Source organism: Protomyctophum bolini (genome assembly GCF_963924005.1).
Source record: "Protomyctophum bolini genome assembly, chromosome: 23".
Classification (NCBI taxonomy): Eukaryota; Metazoa; Chordata; class Actinopteri; order Myctophiformes; family Myctophidae; genus Protomyctophum; species Protomyctophum bolini.
The window spans coordinates 8,606,365-8,626,826 of record NC_137884.1 but is presented as its reverse complement, the minus strand read 5'-3'; the positions used below and the strand labels follow the sequence as shown (position 1 = coordinate 8,626,826).

Here is a 20,462-nt window from a genome sequence, read left to right as displayed (position 1 = left end):
TAGAGGAGTGAAGCGAGTCTTAAGTGAGAAAAACTAGCAACAGCAGGTTGGAATGAGAGTCAGACGGGAGGTTGAATGAATCTGCGCTGGGAGCTGGTTGAAGGCGGAAAGTATTTAGATGAAATCCAGACATGATTTAGAACAGGGCCAATTGACCCTTGCGGGGTCAATTGGAAAGCATACAGTTAAAAATTTAAATTCATTACCGTGTGACATTTAAACCACCTTCAACCTGGCGTCTCTATTTTGGGAATGTGTTCTAAAAATGTTTAAAATATGTATTGTCGATCCCCAAGCTCATAACAACGTGTTACAATGTGATGCGTTGTGAGATTGTTGATGAACTATTTTCACTTTTTTAAGTCCCTTTGCAATTTGGGGGGCGGGGGGGGAGTTGGGGCAACAGCCTGTTTGGGGGTCCTGTTTTGGCATGGAGGATTTGAGAAAAACCTTAATTTTGAGATTGGTCAGTGACTGTTCAGCCTGCTCTTCATTCTGTGATAGAATGCAATTCTGATGACATGCAAATGCATATTGACATACATTAAAAATATCCCAATGATACTGAAATGAATCACTTGCTCTGTTCTCTCCATTGCACAGGACTGTGGGTTGATTGTGCAGCCAAGTAAGCCTTGCGGCCTGCAGCCTCTTCTGGGCTCTAAGACATCGGGCGAGTCCCAGGATCCACTTCGGCCTTGCACCTCTGGGGATGTGCCAGGTTGGTTTGTCTATATCCAAAACACTATAACACTGTCTTCACTGTGTGTGTGTGTGTGTGTGTGTGTGTGTGTGTGTGTGTGTGTGTGTGTGTGTGTGTGTGTGTGTGTGTGTGTGTGTGTGTGTGTGTGTGTGGTGTTCTCTGGGTACAAAGCCCTGCTGCATGATGTGGGTATGATGGCTTAATCTATTGGCTAGGCCTTTTGGGGGATTTAAGCAGCTGCTTCACTTTGACCTTTGATTTAAATGCAACAGGTGAGTTGTCAAGCTGTGCTGTAAAAATTCAATATCCTTCTCGGCGGGGAAGAGGATTGACTGTCAGTCCAGAAAGCTTTGTGCTCTAGAATTAGAATTATTATACTTCTTGGCAAGAGTTACTCAGTGCGCTGTGTTTCATTTGCCATGCTCCCCATGATTATCTGCTGCCTGTCAGGCCGTCTATCAGCACAAAATATGTCTTTACGTTCTGTTTCACCTTCTCCGTCTCCCTGTTTCTCTCATGCCCTTCACTCACAAGGCCATTGGGTTGTCCCGTGCCTCAGCTGTGCCGATAACCGTACCTGTGATTGGCGAGAGATAAGCTGGCAACCCGAGGGCTGCTACCACCCTCTGTTGGACAACAGCCAGCTGCAGGAGTGCATGAGAGACAAAAAGGTGAGGGGCTAACGGTTCAGATTATTAGCACACTGTAACAGTAGAATGACATTCACACACTTCTGCTTCTGTTAGACACTTACAGTAGAAAGCAACATACGTGCAATATACATGGTGGATACCTGGGTAGTGGGTTCATAATGTACCCCCCAACACACACAGTTATTTTTCTGGAATCCCAACTTATTTGAACTGTACAAATGGAACCAAATGTATCTATGAACCAAATGTGTCCATACTGTATGTAGTGTACATTCCCGGAGTTACAGACCCGCTAAGAGTCCATTTGGTTCCTATCTATCAATTAGTTAGCATACGAGGACTCCCTGGAATCTTCTCTATAGGGCGCCTGGGGGTCCCCCACACCTCAGAACCAGTGCTGTACATCAGCTGGTTGAGTAATACAATGCCCCTGTTATGGTATTTCTACGATAGTGCAACTCCCTGACATCCCTGCAGACTCTGCATTGAGTTGGTCCATGAATGACGTCACTCTCAGCGCTGCTTACGGGCAGGTCACTCTCTTAGCAAGGGGTACAGTTAACATCAGGTACTAACTAGCCATGGCCAGATGACTAAAGTGCTATCCGGGGACCCGAAATGTTGCCAGCTTTACAGCAGTGCTGGCAACAGTATATTTTCCATGTGCACGCGACGGGGATGCGTACACGACTACACGTGTGTCCATGAGAGATATTGTGGTTGTTATAGCTAAATAATATGGCAGGAACATGTACACTGCGAGCTCTGTCTTTGATGCAGAGACGTTATTGAACCATGTACTGTACAAGTATGCAGGGATTGCATTGCGAAGCGTGCATTCCGCAAGGTGCCCCCAAAATGGGCATCTGCTTAGGAGATTTTCCATAATTATCCCATCCTGATTGGCCTTCCAAAGTTTGCAGGATTGGTCAGTTTTTAACAAAATGCCACAAGTCATGAACACAGCGATGTTTGTGAAGTTGTGCATGCACATCCTCACTAGGCATAGGACGAAAAATGCCACTTGAAAGTTTTCAAATCAGCCTTGCCTTTTATAAAAACACACGTTTATATTACTCCTACACATTTTGTCCAGACATCACAAACGTTCCTGACCTGGTGGAGACCTGGGAGCCCTTTTTCCCTTTTTCTGTATTCTGTATTTTGCTACACATCACTCCTACAGAAGACAGAGCCAAGCCAATAAACTAATTGGTTCAGGAAAGAGGCACAGGTTTGATGCTGAAGGTTAAAGAACTGGGCGCTATGGGGACCCCTTTGTGTATACATAGCACAAGCCATGGCCAACTGCTCTGGGAGTGACTTAGCCAATATACTGTGTGTACCCTGAGTTTGGCAGAGCCAGCCATTAGGCTGTGGATGGAGGAGTCGCATGTACAACTGCAGCTACTTCCAAATAGTTCAGAACATTGGCGTTAATATAGAAGCCAGTGGGAATCGGTGATGAAAACAAAAGATCTAATGGTGGACCTCTGTATCCACATGGGAACGGCGTGGCTCCAGCGTGGAGCTTGGACTTCATGCGGCCAGCCTGTGACATCAGTCATGTAAAGTATGACATATGGCTCTGGGCATGGTTTCAGGCTGAAACCTTGCCCAGTATTTTTAGTGTCGGACATGATGGAGCATAAATCCAGCTTTACGCTCCATTAGATTGACTTCCATCATGAAATTAAAATTCAATATTTCAAAAAGTATAACGCATATAATATGTGGAAGATATGTGGAACATATACACTGTGTTAAAGAAATTTGGCGCTGATCAGTCCAGCAGGATGCACGATTAGCTCCGGACATACAGTTGGACTCCTGCAGAGCCATGCCGTAAACGCAAGATCAGAAGGAAGTTATTTACAGTTGTCTTGTGTCTGTCTGTGTTGGTAGATGACTATGTTCCCATCCTACTTGTCTCTAACAGTATAGTTCACAATGGCCTCTTATTAAAGCCAGACTGGATTCCGTATTTTCTTCTTCGTTTACACTTGATTTAGTGTTTATTGATGATCAAAGAAAAGTAGACCGGTGTTGAGAGAGTTGATGGGCAAAATATGTATTTGAAGTTCCAGGCAGAATCCGTGAATGTCAAACAGAAGGCAAATGGAGTAAAAGAAATTGGCCAACCGAGTTGAAAGGATGATGGACAACATTACATATAGCGTCACATTGCGAGGCGTTGTGAGTTTAGATGGACGTTTTTTGGCTTTTACAGTTTTCAGACTGTGGGTCTGTAATGAGATGGTAATACAGCATGTCTGTCTGTATACAAAGCTTGCATGTATAGCCCCTTTCCTCTTTGTCACTACCAGTGCCAAGTCATGGATCTAACACTAACCTGTGCCAAAGGACATTGTCTAGCATACTGATTCTGGAAACTTTGATAGGCTTTATTGGCTCTAAGAACAAAACTCTGAGCCACAGGAGACACATCCATATGCAGTACTATGTTGATGTGTAGACATGTGAGTTTGGGGGAATTTATTTTTTACAGTTGTCGTGAGGGATTTTCTTTCCTCACATATTCTGATTTAAGTTGTGTCCAGAGTCCAGACCACAAAAGTATTGCGCGTGTGTGACCATGCGCACAACCATGCGAGGTGAGTCATGGGCCCAGGGCGAGAAGTAGTCGAATTAGTTTGTTTTGGGAGGTCTGAAGCTTAGTCTTAAGTGACATTGTGATGCTGGAGGAAGCATAGTCATAGGAGGGCTGATTTAGAGCTCCCACAAGAGTTTTGAGAGCATTTTTTGCTTTCACCTGTCAGCTTGTTGTCAAGAATGTCATCAACTTTAACCTTGAAGTCAATTACGTTGACGTTACTGATGTTTGGAACCGAAAAGAATAGATTCTGTAGTGAGTTTGTTATCGGATTTTGGTGAGTTCGGAACTGAGAGCCTCCTCGACTTGTTCATTGTGTTTTGTCATTGCGAACGCAGTGATTGCGAACGCAGTGAGCACTAACTATGAGACCTAGCAGATCATGTCTGTCTGTCTGTCTGTCTGTGTGTGTCTGTCCCGCTGTTACGTCACCATGACTCAGCCATAACCATATAAGGAGTCCCCAAAGCAGCTATACGTCCAAAACCCAAATATGTACGAGCTGCGTTCGCTTCCCGCGTTTGCGCGTCTTACTTGTTACAGTTACTGTATGTTGTTGACGCACTATCCAGACAGTTAGCATCCGGTGCCCCCAAGCTTATGGTTTATCTGCAACAATAATCTCACATAACACGCAAACGTGTACCTAAAACAGACCCAAATAGGCGTAGCATCTGGCTGCAGTCCCCCTATTGTGAAATTGTTCATAGAAAAGAAAGAAGTAAATCGACTTCTACTGTACAAGCTCACGGTGCGTCACAACGTGTTGTTGTGAGCTTGTAGATTAAAGTAAAATAAATACAAATATAAAGCTAATGAACTGAAATGTAATTTTTCATGCAACCTTCACGTCTAGAGTTTGGGCTGCTATAGGTGGCCCTCGCATCGATGTCACACCACTGATCTGACCGATATGCCCATACTCTATTAAAATGGCCTGTTTCTGGCCTGAAAATATGCATATACAGGCAAATTGGGCATGTTACGTTTGTGACATACACCCGACGTTAGCTGTCAATTCTTAACTGATATATTTCTTTTGTTTTTATATTTCCCCCCCCCCCTTTCCAATTGCCCTGCAATCTCAATACTACTCAATTGGTAGGCTATGCTGTTAACATTTACTGTTTTACATGCATCCAAAAATGTTCAATGAGTGATAGACTAGAGCATACATTTATTTACTGATTGACTGACATGATGAAAGACAGCAACATCTTTGAGGTTATTGTTAGTTGTTAGTTGCTATGTCTCATGTATAAACTGTCAAATGTGTTTTACCTGATGGCCAAACGAGGCTGTCATGAATCCTTCCTGATCTCCCTGTATTCATATTTAATTCATGCTCCCTGTCGGTTAGTTTGCATTACGTCACAGTTTGGCACCGATATTTTGAACTCACAATGAAACGGTTATTGTCTCTTGAATTATGACCAGCAGACTAGAAGCCAATTGAGACTTCCTGACCTGTTCGTACAGTTTTAAAAGAGCAGTAAATTGCAGCAGGTTTCATCTTGGCAAACTGACAGCTGCAGAGGGACAGAGGCAGTGTTGATTTCGTCGACTAAAACTAAGACGAAAAATGTTCGTCGACTACCTTTTTGCACTGACAAAATGAAATTAAAACGAAATGAAAACTAAGCTATGATGACTAAAACTAAGACTAAATATATCGACAATTTCGTCAAGAAATAAAAACTAGACTAAAATGTTAAGAAGGGACTAGTGGACAAGACATTCAGTATAAGTCATTTTTCACTTGGTTGCATGCTGAAAATAGCCAATCTACAAGCTTATAGATCGGCTATTTTCAGCAAGAGTATAATCTGCCATTACGACGCATCAAGGCCCGCCAAAATACATTTGACTAACCGTAGATTTAGTCGACTTAAAATCTCATGACACTTTGACTAAAACTAGACTAACAGTAAAACATTCCAGGTGACTAAAACTAAATGAAAACTATTCAAAAGACTATGACTAGGCCCGGACGGTTAGCTCGACCGTCTGGGCATCTAGTCTGCCAAGCCAGCCGGACGGCGTGCCGCGGGTTCGACTCCCGAGCCCGACGGCCTTTGCCGCGTGTCACTCCCCATCTCCCTCCCCCTTTCCTGTCTGATTACTGTACCCTATCAATAAAGGCAAAAAACGGCCAAAAATATTAAACAAAAACAAATAAAGTCTGACTAAATATAAAATATTATTTTGATGCCAAAAACAACACTGGACAGAGGAAGGGTTTTCTGAATGATAAATTGACTGAGAACACTGTCTCATACTTCCTGTGAACTGGGATTGGCTGCGTTAGTTTTAGGACCATGAACAAGTCTCCCTTGAAGCTACAAACAGAAGAGCCAAGACTCCTCATCAAACGAGTATTCCTGGAGGACCCGTGTGTGTGTACTGTACTGTACCATTTTTTGAATGTATTCTTCACTAGAGTATTTCCAATTTCCAATACTTTTACTTCTACTCCAAATATTGTACTTTTACTCCACTACAATTATTTGAAACCTTTTGTTAGTAGTACTTTGTAGATTTGAATTATTACAAAACATACTTAAACTACTTAAACGTTGGCTATTTGAAAATAGCTCACAATGCATTTTGAGGTATATTTTGATGCTAATACTTTTTGTACTTTTACTCATGTCATTTTTTATTTAAGACTTTTACTTGTAACAGAGTGTGTATTGCAGTATTGATGTCCTAAAAGTACAAGTAGCAATTTCACAATGTACTTTGTAAGTAAAAGTCCAGTATTAATACTTTAATGCCAGTAGTACTGGCATCAAAATCTATCTATCTATAATTGCACCAAGTCTCTGTACGTCTGTAATCCACGTAACTCGAGAACCGTTCGCCCCACTGACTTCAAATTCGACACGCGTGTTTCACACCCCCACAGGGAGTGCAGTGCCCGGATACACCGCTGTCCAGAACCAGCACAAAAGCCTCTGCCCGGGCTCTGGACCTGATCTGACATCACAATGATTGTTATGGCATCACAATGTTGTTCTGACATCTGCATAGACTCCATATTTGGGCGTGCCTGACAATGAAAACACATATGGGCATAAAAGGGACAGACATTATAACTGGGTGGGGCATGCATTTCCAATTTGCATCGTTTCAAGTACCCAATGGGCACCGCTCTAGTGTACTTAAAGTGCCAAAAGTAAACTCCTTCACACATTTTAGAAAGAGATATTAAAAAAGGAAATAAAAAAAGGAAGATCACAACAGGTCCCAGTGGGACACTTTGTAAACTTGTAGATCTATGTTCAAATAGCTTAAGTATAGGGATTTCAAATAATAATAATAATCATCTGCAAAGCAAGTAGTAACTAAATGTAGTGGAGTAAAAAGTACTATAATTTGCCTCTGAGGTGTAGTGTAGTGAAATGGAAATACTCAAGTAAATGGAGATTATGTATAAAATGTAAATTCAAGTGTGACTATGATATTTCATCATTTCTTAAGCTTTATTTGGTTATAAATTAACTTTGCTGATGAAAGATAGTGTTCTTTTTGCAGAGTGTATCCAACAACTACCGTTGAAATTGAAAGCATAACTGGTACTTTATACTGTAAATGTGTGTTGTGAGGAGGAATTGTGGTAGAACCGTAGAATTACAATCATAAGGAGGTTTACACAAATGTAAACTGTTTTCGTTTCAGTAGAAGAACTTTGTCCTGTCAAACTGCACAACTATAATCAAAACAACACAATTCTTCCCCCATTGACCACAATGAAGTGCTGTGAAGTTGCAACAGAATCTGTTCCAGGCCCGGGTTGTGTGTCTCAAACCGCGTCTTCCCTCCTCAGGTGCTGTTCATCGGAGACTCGACCAACCGCGGTATGATGTACTTCCTGATGGAGCGGGTGAACTCCAGCCTGGAGGAGTGGGGCAAGGCTCACAACATGCTGGTCTACAGCAACCTGAACCAGGGCCTAACGCACGTCGGCTACTCCTACTACCCTCAGTTCTGGCTGGAGAAGAGCCTCAGGCCCACCTTCCAGCAGGCCCTGGAACAGCTGTTACACAGGTGAGAGGATGCTGGGTGTAATTATTTAATTATTTAAAAAGTGGGTGAAATTAGTTTTTGTGCATTGTTCCCATCGTGTCATTTTTCCAAGAAAACAAATAAAAGGAAGAGGAGGGTTAAGGAGATCAAGGCAGGAAAAACAAAAGAACGTTTGAGCGCTTTTACCACAAAAAGTACAGGTAAAGGGTTTCACCTGTGGGTCCTAGATATTTACAGGCTTTTTTAGCTTTTACCACAAAATGTACAACTAAATGTTTTTTACAAGGTCCAAAAACATATATTTACATACAGTATGTACCTGAGATATGATATACGGTGTATATGTAAAGGTGTGTGAGCACAGCAGCTGTACTGTGCATTATATATACATTATACATTATATATAGAGTATATATATTAGTCAAGGTGTTAGGTCATGGATTAAGGTGCAAAGAGTCGCTCCGCGTTAGCCGCATAAACCACTTGACACTGACTCTGGTATAATCCGCAACACACTGGTGTAATCCGCAAGTGGTGTAAGAGGTAGAGCAAAAAAAAAAAAAAAAGTCAAGTACCTTGTCTAAAGCTAAAGTCCAAGTCAACTTGTCCCTGGTATATAATCCAAGGCGGCAGGCCAGCCTAACACGACAGACTCATGCCATGTTTCAGCAATCTGCCGAGTGTCGGGTGGAAAGTGGAAACTGTTCCTTTAGCCTGGTGGTGTTGCGGTAGGCCCCCTTGCCCTTCCGTGGGCATTGTAGGGGGTTGAACAGTTTGTGAATAGAAAGCGTTATTGTCTACATATGTGGAAATGTGCCTTTCATTTCAATTGTAGAATTTATAACAGACACTACATACAGAAGGACCACAGGCCACAAGGACAATATGACAGATGTCTCGTTACATATTCCAGTTCATTGCAAAATGTGCAATTCCCGGTGGCGATTCGGTATAAATTGGTTTTAAGAATTCATTGGGGTAATGACCTACATGTTCAGGCTTCTCTCTCCCGTTCTCTGTGAACGATTTTGACACATACAAAAATGGGTGCCAGGTACTAAACACTGCTTCACTTATAAACAAATACTGGGTAAGTGTTTTTTTTTCTCTTCTAGATAGCAAGTCAGACCCATCTTGTTCTTACATTTGAATATTTATGACAATGCTATTCACAAATTCTTCGTTTTGTTTTCGATGCCCCAGGGGTGTTTCCAAGCCCAAATGAACTGATGTCTCTTAAAGAGACTTCGCGGGCAAACATTTATTTTTAATTTTATTTGGTTCATTTAGGGTGACCACCTGTCCGTGGGACCGTCTGTCCTGCGTCGCACACAAACAGAACAATGTCCCGCGAGTCAAAGAATCACAGAATCAAAATCGTCGCTTTTTTCCCTGCTGAGCCGGACATGATAGTGGAGGGTTGTGTTCATGTACTGTATGTGTGAGTGGAAATGATCGGAATCGGATCTAAACACGAACTGAACGTCCATTTACACTCACTTCTTTGTTATTTTCCGGGGCTTTGAGCAACTTATGGTCAGTGTCAACAAAGTGCCGGTTTTCCTGGGGCGTTAACCCATACTGCCCACCCAGATGCAGTCTACATTCCGGCTGTCACCCGTCTCTCTGGTGGTCACCAGACTATACCCAGTTGTCACAGTCTATTCCTATAAGTCACTATAAATTGAATGAATATCTATAACTAAAAATATATATTATATTAAAATATAATCAATATTATCCAGCAATATGAAATGATTAGTGCACCTTGAGAAATATGAAAACATCATCACATCATCATGAATAGCATTAACCACATGAACCCCTGTACCACCTTGTTTGGAGGTGGTCACCCTATTGGTTCGTTCGGCAACTTCGCAGGAAAACAGCTGCACAAAATTACATGAAACTTTCAGCAAAACGGGGGAAATGGCTCCTTGACTACCTCCTGGTCAGATTTGTCGTGTAATTTGGTAAAGGCCAAAGGTCATGGAAAAAGGTCACAGTCGTGACCACCATGTGGAGTGGGGGTTTGGTGTGTATTGACTAATGACAAAGTTTTGCCGATTGGACAGCTTTATTCACAGCACTGTCCTAATTGGTTGGTGCTACAATCTTTAGCATTTCAGAATCAGATTTTCTAAACATATACTGTAGTGCTCTGGCTGCTGTCTCAACTGTAATTATTGGGGACAAATTCCCCACCTTTCCTTTCCTGGAAGTTTTGTGTCATTCTGAACAGCCGTTTTTTTGAAGTGTTCAAAACGTTCATAGTGGATCAGATTTGGATTTGGAGTGTTACGGGTGTTACTTTAATATGAGATATTTCTATGATCACAAATAGGATATCAAAGTGATCCAAATCCCGTTTTATTTTATTTGTATCTACCCAAAATCCGAATCTAATCCACTCGGATAGGGATTAAAGGTTTTGAACTCTTGCACCCCAGGCATTTGAAAGTTTAATCTTGCAATATAACAGTGGAGAGGCCAACAACGGCTTCTATTTTTATTTTCACTGGCGCAGCGGCCTGCTCATCACACATTATGTGATGAGACATGTGTTATCCCGCCTGGCCATATGGAAATAAGCTTAATCGGTTGTTGTGATCAAAGCGCTAGGGGTCGTGACTCAGGAGGCATGTTCGACTGATGCCGCACAGCGGGGCCTCCTCGCCAGCAGTCTCACACGGCCTCAGATGTGTTCAAAGCTAGGGACGCATCCTTGGGTCATGTGCTGCCATTTTATTGAGCACTGCTGCTAAGCCAGCAACAATCCAGGAAGCGTTAAAGTGTGCATGCGCGCGCGTGTGTGTGTGTGTGTGTGTGTGTGTGTGTGTGTGTGTGTGTGTGTGTCATTAGTCCTGTGGGCTCGGTTATGAGTTGCATATTTCTTTGAGTTGACTTTGCACTTGTGTCACTTTATGGCCATCTGCTCATATACACATTGATGAGATACTGTATGTATTGCCATCACCCAAAGGTCACGGCCCCTGGAAAACTCTGCTCAGACGGTGCTGGTAGTGGGAGGCGTCCAGTGGCTCAACACCAATCACATCAGAGTCATCAGACAGGTGCTGGAGAGGTAGAGATATGCACACATGTACACGCACGTCGAGGACATCATCAGTATTCAGTCCTTCTCTTTTTCATACACTGTTTTAGTAACTAGTTAACTCACTCGGAAATACTCAGAAGATACTTGGAAATAACGTTTTACAAACCACATTATACAGTATCCTACAGTATGAACCTCACTGAGTGACATGCTGACATAGTGAAGGCCTAAATGCTACTACAGGAGGAGGCTGAAGAGGTTTGTTCGCTGAGGAGCTGTCACTGTGGTAGCATTGAGAGAAGAAACTGTTTACTCAAGTCTAGATGGATTTCCGATGCTCCATCTTCACCTACTCACTCACTCACTTTCACCTACTCACTCACTTTCACCTACTCACTCACTGACTCACTTTCTCTGACTTTGTTTTGTTTCTGCACGGCTTGCCAAAACAAATGGATTTTTTACTCCGCTCTGAGTTCTGAGACACCCGCCCACTGGAACAGTAATTTTACCACAGATCTCCACTGCTTGTTTGCATTAACCTCCGACATGCTTTGACATGATTTGTCTGAGATTTATGGAAAAAGGGGAATATCCGCACTCTCTTAATAGAGTTTGAGTTTCTTTATTTCATGAAATCACATGCAGCAGCAGTCCACCTAGAGAAACGAATGCGTTTCGGCACGCAGGCCTTCAAATGCTGAGGAAGGCCTGCATGCTGAAAAGCGTTCGTTTCTCTAGGTGGACTGCACCTATAACGGTGCCATTCCTGGCGACAGCGCTGTAGACAAGTCACACTGACCCATCACACATGATGTTTGCTTCGCTGTCTCTTCAGTAATTTTTGGCTAGTTAAAAAGTCTTGGAGGTGCAAGAACTTCCAAAATGAACTTCAGCAAAGCAATTTGTTTACTCAACAATTACTATGTCATCTTGTTGTTATTGACCTGCCAACGCCAAAGAATTCTAGACTTTGGTGTATGCAGTACGGTTTCACTCATTAACTCACTTTTAATCACTCACTCATTTACTACTCACTTACTCACTGATATTATTTCCTCTCTCCTGTGTTTCTACTTCAGAGAAAACCTTGGGAATATCATGGTGGTGGTGAAATCCTTAGGCATCGGTTTCCATCTTCCTGTTGAAGGCATCCATTCTCTCAGCCTGGTAACTCCCTCTCCTCATTCATCCTTCTTTATTTACAAGGAACATTCAAAGCATTAGCAACTTAAACCCTATATACTGTACTTAGTTGACCGACAGGGTCACTAGTCAGGGCTCTGATACTTGGTCCACTCCGTTTTACCCTCCACTTACTCTACGGTCTACACCAAATCTCTCTACAAGCTCACGTTATGAGCTATATCTGTTTTAGCCAAATGTTCAACTTTTCTAAAATGTTCATCGAAAATAGCAAATCTACAAGCTATAAAGACTGTGGCCTCTGTAATAATCCATGGCTCCCAACCGGCTGTTGAATCAGTAATATCTCCTGTAGTTCAACAAAAACGCTAATGACGTCCTTTGAGTCATTCATAATGTGACGAATCGTTGTTTCTCGGCATGTCTGTCAACGTTGCAGCGAGGAATACAGCAGCTCTATCGTGAAAACAGCAACATCCTCACCACGGCAAAGCACTACGGCTACGAGGTGATCGACACATTCTACATGACCATGGGCCGATATAAAGAGTTCCTGCAGGGTCGATGTGCCTGCCATTTCCATGAGGTAAATTAATTGACATGTCGGTGGTAAAGTAGGTGGAAATTTTACATTATTATACTATATTATATTATACTTTAAATGTATTTGGAAAGGAAATTCCTATTTGGTTGTCAGACATATTTGCTGTTTGGTGAGTGATACAAAGCAGTCCACTCCACTGCCACCTGTAGGCTACTGTAAAAAATGATAATCCACACAATGATGATGATGTACAAAAACCACGAAATTCAAAGAAAATGGAATGTACAGTATTAAGGGTTCCCACGGTCATGAAATGAAATTCCTGGAATTATTTTGAAATTAGAAAAAACTTTTTCCATTACTGGAAAGGTTTTGGAATGGATCAAAGGTCCTGGAATTTATCAAGGGTCCTGGAATTTGTTTTGACTATGCATTATTTTTGGCTATTTCCAAAACATGTGTAACACCAGTAAGACGCCCTGAGGGCGAGAAGCGACCTCGCCGTAAAGGCGGATGCGTGCATGCGCATGAAAACTGGAGTAATATGTTCTCTCATCTTAGTTTTAGTTAAAACTCTGGCTGCTGCATTTTGGACAATCGTTTTCTTAGGCAGTCCAGAAGAAAGTGCATTGCAGTATTCAAGCCGAGAAAAAACAAAGGCGTGGATTAGTGTTTTTGCATCGTCCAATGACAGATAGGCTCTGATTCGTGCAATATTTCCACGGTGAAAAAAGGCAAACTTGGTAACATGATTAATGTGTGAATTAAAATTAAATTCAGAATCTATAATGACCCCCAAGTTCTTTACTGTACTGTTACTTTCTACAGTCAGGTTGCCAAGTCTGCTTATTATTGATTCTTTCTGCTCACTAGAACCGATTATGATACACCACCTGTCCCCACCACACACAGGAGTAAGAGAAGGATTGTTATAGTCCTGGAAATTGGGTTAAATATTCTGGAAAGGTTTTGGAAATTAATTGGAAGAAATGTACCCTGGAGTATACGTTCTAATCTACAGGTCGCAGAGTATTTAGCAAGTTTTCCCTGAGGAAACCCACACTGATCATTTCCCCATCCTTTCTGTTTGATATTTATGTGCTTTCAAAGCCAGGACAGAACAAAGCATTAAATACTGTGTCTAAAGCGCTCAGCAGCCACAAATCACACAACCATTTTCTCAGTGGACAGGAAATCAGCACTTATGCTCCTCTGATTGAACAAATCTAATGCTCTCTGCTTCCACATCAAGGAGGTTTCTGAAAATAAATCCCCTCACTGCCCTCTCCCGGGTCCCTGTAAAAGAGCTGCCTATAAAATTGGCCTCTGCACAAGTTAATGAGTAATTAGCAATTAAAGCTGCATTTTTACTGCATCTTAAAATGCACGTTGGTAGCATCTGGGTGTGTATGTGAAGTGGTTTCAGGGCCCTTATGTGTGGCAGGCTCAGTCCCACCAACCACCCACGCCCCCATCTCACTTCATATGGCTCTTAAATGACAGCAGGCCTGCAGAATCTGTCAAACGGAGAGCAATCTAGTCTAGTTAAAGTCTGATTTGTGTGTGCGTGCGCGTGTTGGTTTCTGCGTGTGCACAACAGAGGCTGTTTTAGGGTTAGGATTTAGATTAATTAATTTAGGATTAGAATTAGTTAGGCTACTGTAGCCTGACAGCGTGTTGCAGGTTTGAGTCCCGGTCCAGGCAGTCATTGCTGCGTTTGACTCCCCATCTCTCTCTCCCCATGCATTTCCACATGAGTAAGTGATATTTTTGTTGTAATCAATAGAATGGTTTTTTCCCCAGTGAGTAAGGGGTTCTCCCGGTCTCTCCAGCAATTTAGTAAACAGAAAATGTGCAAATGTTTTACTGAAATATAATACAACAATAATAATTGCGACTGTAGGTCGCGGATTACTATGAAAACCTGCAAATCCGTTGATCCGTCACTCAGTCACGCCTTCATATATGGTTGTCAGTTCATCACACCTCGTGACATCACACCTCGTCTCCATATATGAAGATCACGACACTGACCTAATCAAACCCTGGATAGCCATACATGGACAACACTGGATCATCACCTAGATCTGCATATATGGAGCCGGCCAGCAACTCTACATCTAACCTCAAACCCTTAGATCTCCATATATGGCTGACATAATAATAATTTCAAAACACTGGCATATTATTCAGTCAGACCCTAGGCTCAGCGCTGGGTTTACACAAGCCCCAGCTGTGGTGTTTAAGCGCCCTTCTAATCTAAGAGACCAGTTTGTGAGATTGTACACACCTGAGCAGAATAATAGTACTACATTTTTTGTGTGGGGTTTTTTCTTCACTTTTTTGCGCTCCCCTATGTGTTTTATATCCCCACAAATACGCAATTTTGAACACTCTGGCTTTCTCGTCATAATGGGGCTTTTATGGAAATTGCTCTCAGGAACATCTCAACTGATTTGGCCATATGCATGATGTCATCTGTATCACCCTACTTTGTATAATTACTCTTCAGTCTTCAGTTCCAAATTTGCATTTCGACTTTGTTTACAATGTCCACATTGTTGATTTTCCAAGCTGGCATGGAATGGAAACAAGCCTGGGTTTATCTAGCATCAATATTATAATGACTCAAAGATTAAATAATGTGCATATCAGCACCCCCACCACCTCAGGACATTGTGGTACTGCAGCTAAAACTGCTTCAGAAGCCAGAAATAAATGACGAACTGGTTATATCAGAGTGGTGCTTTAGGCTCAAACCATTAGAAATATGTTTGACAGACATAAACAATATGATATTAAATATTTAAAATTCATGTTTTATTCAAGTACAATTTTGAGGTACTTGTACTTTACTTGAGTATTTCTAATTTCCAGTACTTTTAGAAGTAGAGGACACTGGAGCAGCATGGACATTTCAAGCCTTTTCACTAGGTGCTAGCACACAAAATGACTAACGTTTTGACCTATGCGGTCTTCATCAGAGTCATCGCTGCGGAAGAATTATACTAGCACCTTGTTCTTCAGACAGCGTCTCTACTAGTCGAACCCCAGTGTTTGTACTGGTGGTTACTTCTACTCCACTACATCTCAGATGCAAATATTGTACTTTTACTCCACTACAATTATTTTAAAACTTTAGTTACTAGTTTGCTTTGTAGATTTTGATTAGAAAACATACATTAATCATGTCAGCCCTATACATATTGACCGTTTGAAAATAGCCAATCTGAATTTGTAGATCTGCTATTTTCAAAAGATATTTACACATTTTGAACTTGTGAAACTGAAAGGGGACATTCAGCAAGACGAGTACTTTTACTTTTAGTACTTTAAGTACATTTTGATGCAGATGCTTTTGTACTTTTACTCAAGTGTACATTTTGAACACGGGACTTCTTCTTTTCCACCACTTGCAGGTGGAGAAGCTGTCCAGGAGTCCCGCGAGGACCGCCGAGCAGAGCGGCGGCAGCACCCTGACTTCGGCCCATTCCGTCCTGCTGGACCAGGACCAGTGGGCGGGGTCTAACACCTCCTCGTCCTATCACGTGAGGGGACCGGTCAACCAGATGTACTCTGAGATATTGCTGAGCCGTCTGTGTCCCCGCAGAGCCCCTGGAAACTAGAGACCCCCCCTCCCCCTCCCCTACGCACACTGAAACCCACAGTGTTCATTTAACTCTGAGAGTGGAAAACATGGATCCAAATGGATCCCCTGACCGGTGCCCGGGATTGTGTGTGTGTGTGTGTGTGTGTGTGTGTGTGTGTGTGTGTGTGTGTGTGTGTGTGTGTGTGTGTGTGTGTGTGTGTGTGTGTGTGTGTGTGTGTGTGTGTGTGTGTGTGTGTGTGTGTGTGTGTGTGTGTGTGTGTGTCTGTGTCTGTGTCTGTGTCTGTGTCTGTGTGTGTGTGTGTGTGTGCGTGTGCGTGTGCGTGCGTGCGTGTTCTCTCTGTGAAGACAGAGAGGTCATTCCATGTGAGTGGTGTAACAGGAGAATGTTGATTATCCAGCCGTGCGACAGGGATCGTTGCTCCTGTCCCAAGCACCTGCTCTGATTGGCCGGCCTTAATGAACACACCTGGTCATGTGACCTGAACTCAGAGGCTGACAGGGTCGCCATGGGTAGACCTGTTTTTTGTCTTGAGTAATAATGAGGCATATTTGGCAGGTGCTTCATAGGCACATTATTATATCATTTTGACCACTTAAACCCTATACTATACTATACTATACTATACTATACTATGATTTTTGTTTTGCTCCCGATCCGATTCCGATCATTTGATTTTGTGTATCTGCCGATACCGATTTAAAAACATATTTATATTTATTTATTTATATTTTTATAGAACACTTATGCCATATCACAATAGTACAATATCCAAAATCACAGACAATATCCAGTCTAACATCATGATATGGGTATAATATTGATACTAGGGATGTTTTTTTGCTCCCGATCCGATTCCGATCATTTGAAAATGATGTGATCGGCCCCGATTTCCGATCACGTGTGCGGATCGGACAACTCTTATAGGCCTGCCATACTATACTATACTATACTATACTATACTTAGTAAAACTTAGTTAAAAACAATTAGTTGTGTCCTTCTACACAAAATTTCTTCAGCAGAAATAGCAGATCTATAAGTGCCGCGCGTTATGATCTTGTAGATCTGCTATTTCTGATGAACGTTCCTCCCAGAAGGTGGCACTAGGGTTCAAGTGGTTAAACATGGAGTAGGTTTTAAAGGCTCGCTAAGTTTAAAATGATAATGATAAAGGCACAGGAATAATTATCATTTGTGATACTTATCTTAAACTACGGTATGTTAAGCTATTAAGTTATGTTAAGCTATTAAGTATGTTAACATGTTATGTACAATTTCTTTGATGGACATGTGCTGCATTTTGGACACAGAGATAATGGCAAAACATTACCCTGGGCAGGGTCACCAGCCTGGTAGCTGGTGAAAGAAGGGATCACTGAAATATCGCCATAATAATGGAAATTACAGCAAATAATGGAACTTTTTTTCCTTTTTTTTCCAAGAGAGGGAAAATACAAGGCAAAGACTGGGAATTAAAATGCCTTGGATCAAAAGCTGCATTTTCTCTCAAGTTGCGCAGTCTGCCAAATCAAGAGAGAAAAACATAAGAAGAGAAAAATGTATTTGAATTATTGTGGAGGTCTCCACTGTATACCTCATTCAGCCACTTTCTGTGGCATAATATTCAATGCCAAAGATATGACGCAATGATATTCATTATGTAAGAGAATAATGTCTTATGTATATGATTGCCTGCTTATGTTGTCTATATTTTTATATAAAGTGTTTATTTCTATAAGGGGAATTACACCCCTTTTATCTGAACTGGACTCTTTCCCTGCTCCTTCTGTGTAAATGATTCTGTATTTTCAGTCCTCAGCAGTTGATTAGAAATGAGCCTGCAAAAGCTATAGTGTCTATAATGCATTGTCTATAATACATTGTCAAGCCCATATTTGTTCCTAGTCATCCTCCAAATCAGTGAGGCTTCTGGCATGTTCTTCATTGAGCCGTATTTGACGTCTGATTAAATAAATGTCCTCATGATGATGATGTCACTGGGCGGGTAGTCTCTTAAGCCAGGCAACCATTCCACAATCTTTGAATGTAAGTACAATCCTTTTTAAAGTGGTACAAAGGATGTTATCGTTTCCATTCATAAAAAAAATATTATTTTAAAATACTTTATAATGTAATTCCATAGCAGCAAGCTAGTATTATGCTTTGACTAATTTGATTAAGAGGAATTATTTATGCCAGTGGTTCTCAAACCTTTTCAGTTCAAGGACCCCCAGTTTACTATGCATTAGGCCACAGAGTATATAGACCCCCATAAGACTGAGTTACGGGTCAATTTGTTTCCATTTGTGTGTGTGTGTGTGTGTGTGTGTGTGTGTGTGTGTGTGTGGTTGGGGGGGGGGGGCATCCGCTTTGAAGCCTGAACTGCTTTCAGTGCCGATGCACTGAAAACTGTATCACGGTTCACGGAAGCATTTGAAATTTGTCGTGACTGAGTCAAGAGTCTGTCTCAAGGGACTACATGGGCGAACAACTTCATACCAATTGCTATCAGTGACACAACAGACTTCTGAGTGCAAGATGGCTGTTTGGTTTTCTTTTCCATTGGACATATAGGCTATTACGTATATGTATGCTGTATACAGGCCAATCTGGGAAACTATTTGGTTATTTTTGCCCTAACCCTTTTTTGTGTAAAACAGGAACTGGTGTTGGCTCATCCCCACTACTTCCTCCCGGATGCTTATTCCTTCCAACAACATTAAGGCAGTGGTGCTGACAGAGAGGTTATGTACAGGCTAATCTCTCAAGAAAGATTTTATAAATGGATTTTTTTCCCCCCTGTCTTTTTCTTTCCTTTTTTTCTTTTTTTTCTCTATAGATTCCCAGATTGTGCATAATTGTATTTCTGTGAAATATCCCTTTAAATCAGTTTACATTGATGGAAGGACTGTTACAGTGGACAGACTATAGTGAAGGCTTTCTCTCTCTCTCTCTCTCTCTCTCTCTCTCTCTTTCTCTCTCGCTCTCTCGCCCTATGTCTTTCTCTCACAGGCGGGAGCGTTCACATCAGACACACACACACGAGCATGGACACACACACACACACACACACACACACACACACACACAATGTCAAAGCATGCCTGCATGGTCCAAATGTGAAGAATTAAACAATTTGGTTAAATGTTATTTGCTTACACGTTTAGATAAATTAGATAAATGACTGTCCACTCAGCAAGAGTAATATGTGTTGGTGTTGGTTCTCGGTTCGCTGGATTTGAATGTCAAGGAGACAGTTATCTGGCATTCAAATATATTTTCTCTAGTAGACAATTTTTTTAAATAAAACAAAACAAAAATGGTGTGTTAAAATTTGACAAACTGACTGAGGAAGAGTGGGCACCTCAATGTAAAATGTAGGCCTACTATTTGTCCAATAAAAAAGGTTATTAGAAAAAAAATCTTCAGTAGGCCTAATGTAAAGTGAACATGCATACGTAGGCCTATCTCATTATCAATATTGTAAAAACAGAATTTACTTTTTTAAACGTCAGCGTGCCAGACCATGACAAATCATTTTGAGGGCCGTCATATGGAGCCAATAGGCTATATAGCCTATATGCTTAACGAGACTTTTGACTCGGTTCTCGGTTCTCGAAAATAAATATGCCCACCCAGCTGCCTTTCTTTTTAGATCGAGTGAAAGTGTTTGTCTTTTTTTCCTTCTCTATTTCATATTTTCATTGGGCCAGTTGAAAGAGGGACTGTTTCTGGGTGCTGAGTTGCGCCTCTGCCTTGATTAGCCATAACGGACTATAGTTTTGGAGTGCAATTATCTCACCATGAGTCACCATTCACTATAGGTGGTTTAAATATCCTATAGCCTATTATTTTCTCAATAAACAACCAGGCTGCTTTGTCCTGTGAATTATGCATTCTGCATGCGTAGTCAAAACACTCTGGGTCAAACCCTGAAAAGTGTTTCCTTGCGTCGTGCCCGTGCGGCCGTTAACACTTCAGCACTTGCCGTTATTGTAGAACTTTCCCACCCCAGCTGCATTTCATTTGTTGATGCTTTTGCACAGTTTGCGTTCTGACCATTTCTCTCCATCGTGCGCTTCTTGTCCAATTAGCGACTGGTCTGG

The 20,462-nt window shown here is 41.7% G+C and overlaps 1 protein-coding gene across 1 annotated transcript in view; it reads left to right on the top strand.

Annotated features, from left to right (window-relative positions):
• Positions 1–18,345, top strand: part of cped1 (cadherin-like and PC-esterase domain containing 1) — a 109,792-nt gene extending 91,447 nt beyond the window's left edge. Inside the window, exons 15-21 of the mRNA XM_080757155.1 lie at positions 604–721; positions 1,238–1,374; positions 7,800–8,020; positions 10,983–11,084; positions 12,140–12,227; positions 12,643–12,789; positions 16,167–18,345. Of these exons, the coding sequence (XP_080613281.1) occupies positions 604–721; positions 1,238–1,374; positions 7,800–8,020; positions 10,983–11,084; positions 12,140–12,227; positions 12,643–12,789; positions 16,167–16,373 (1,020 nt within the window). The 3' untranslated portion in view covers positions 16,374–18,345. The remainder of the gene's footprint in view (positions 1–603; positions 722–1,237; positions 1,375–7,799; positions 8,021–10,982; positions 11,085–12,139; positions 12,228–12,642; positions 12,790–16,166) is intronic.
• Positions 18,346–20,462: the final 2,117 nt, after the last annotated feature.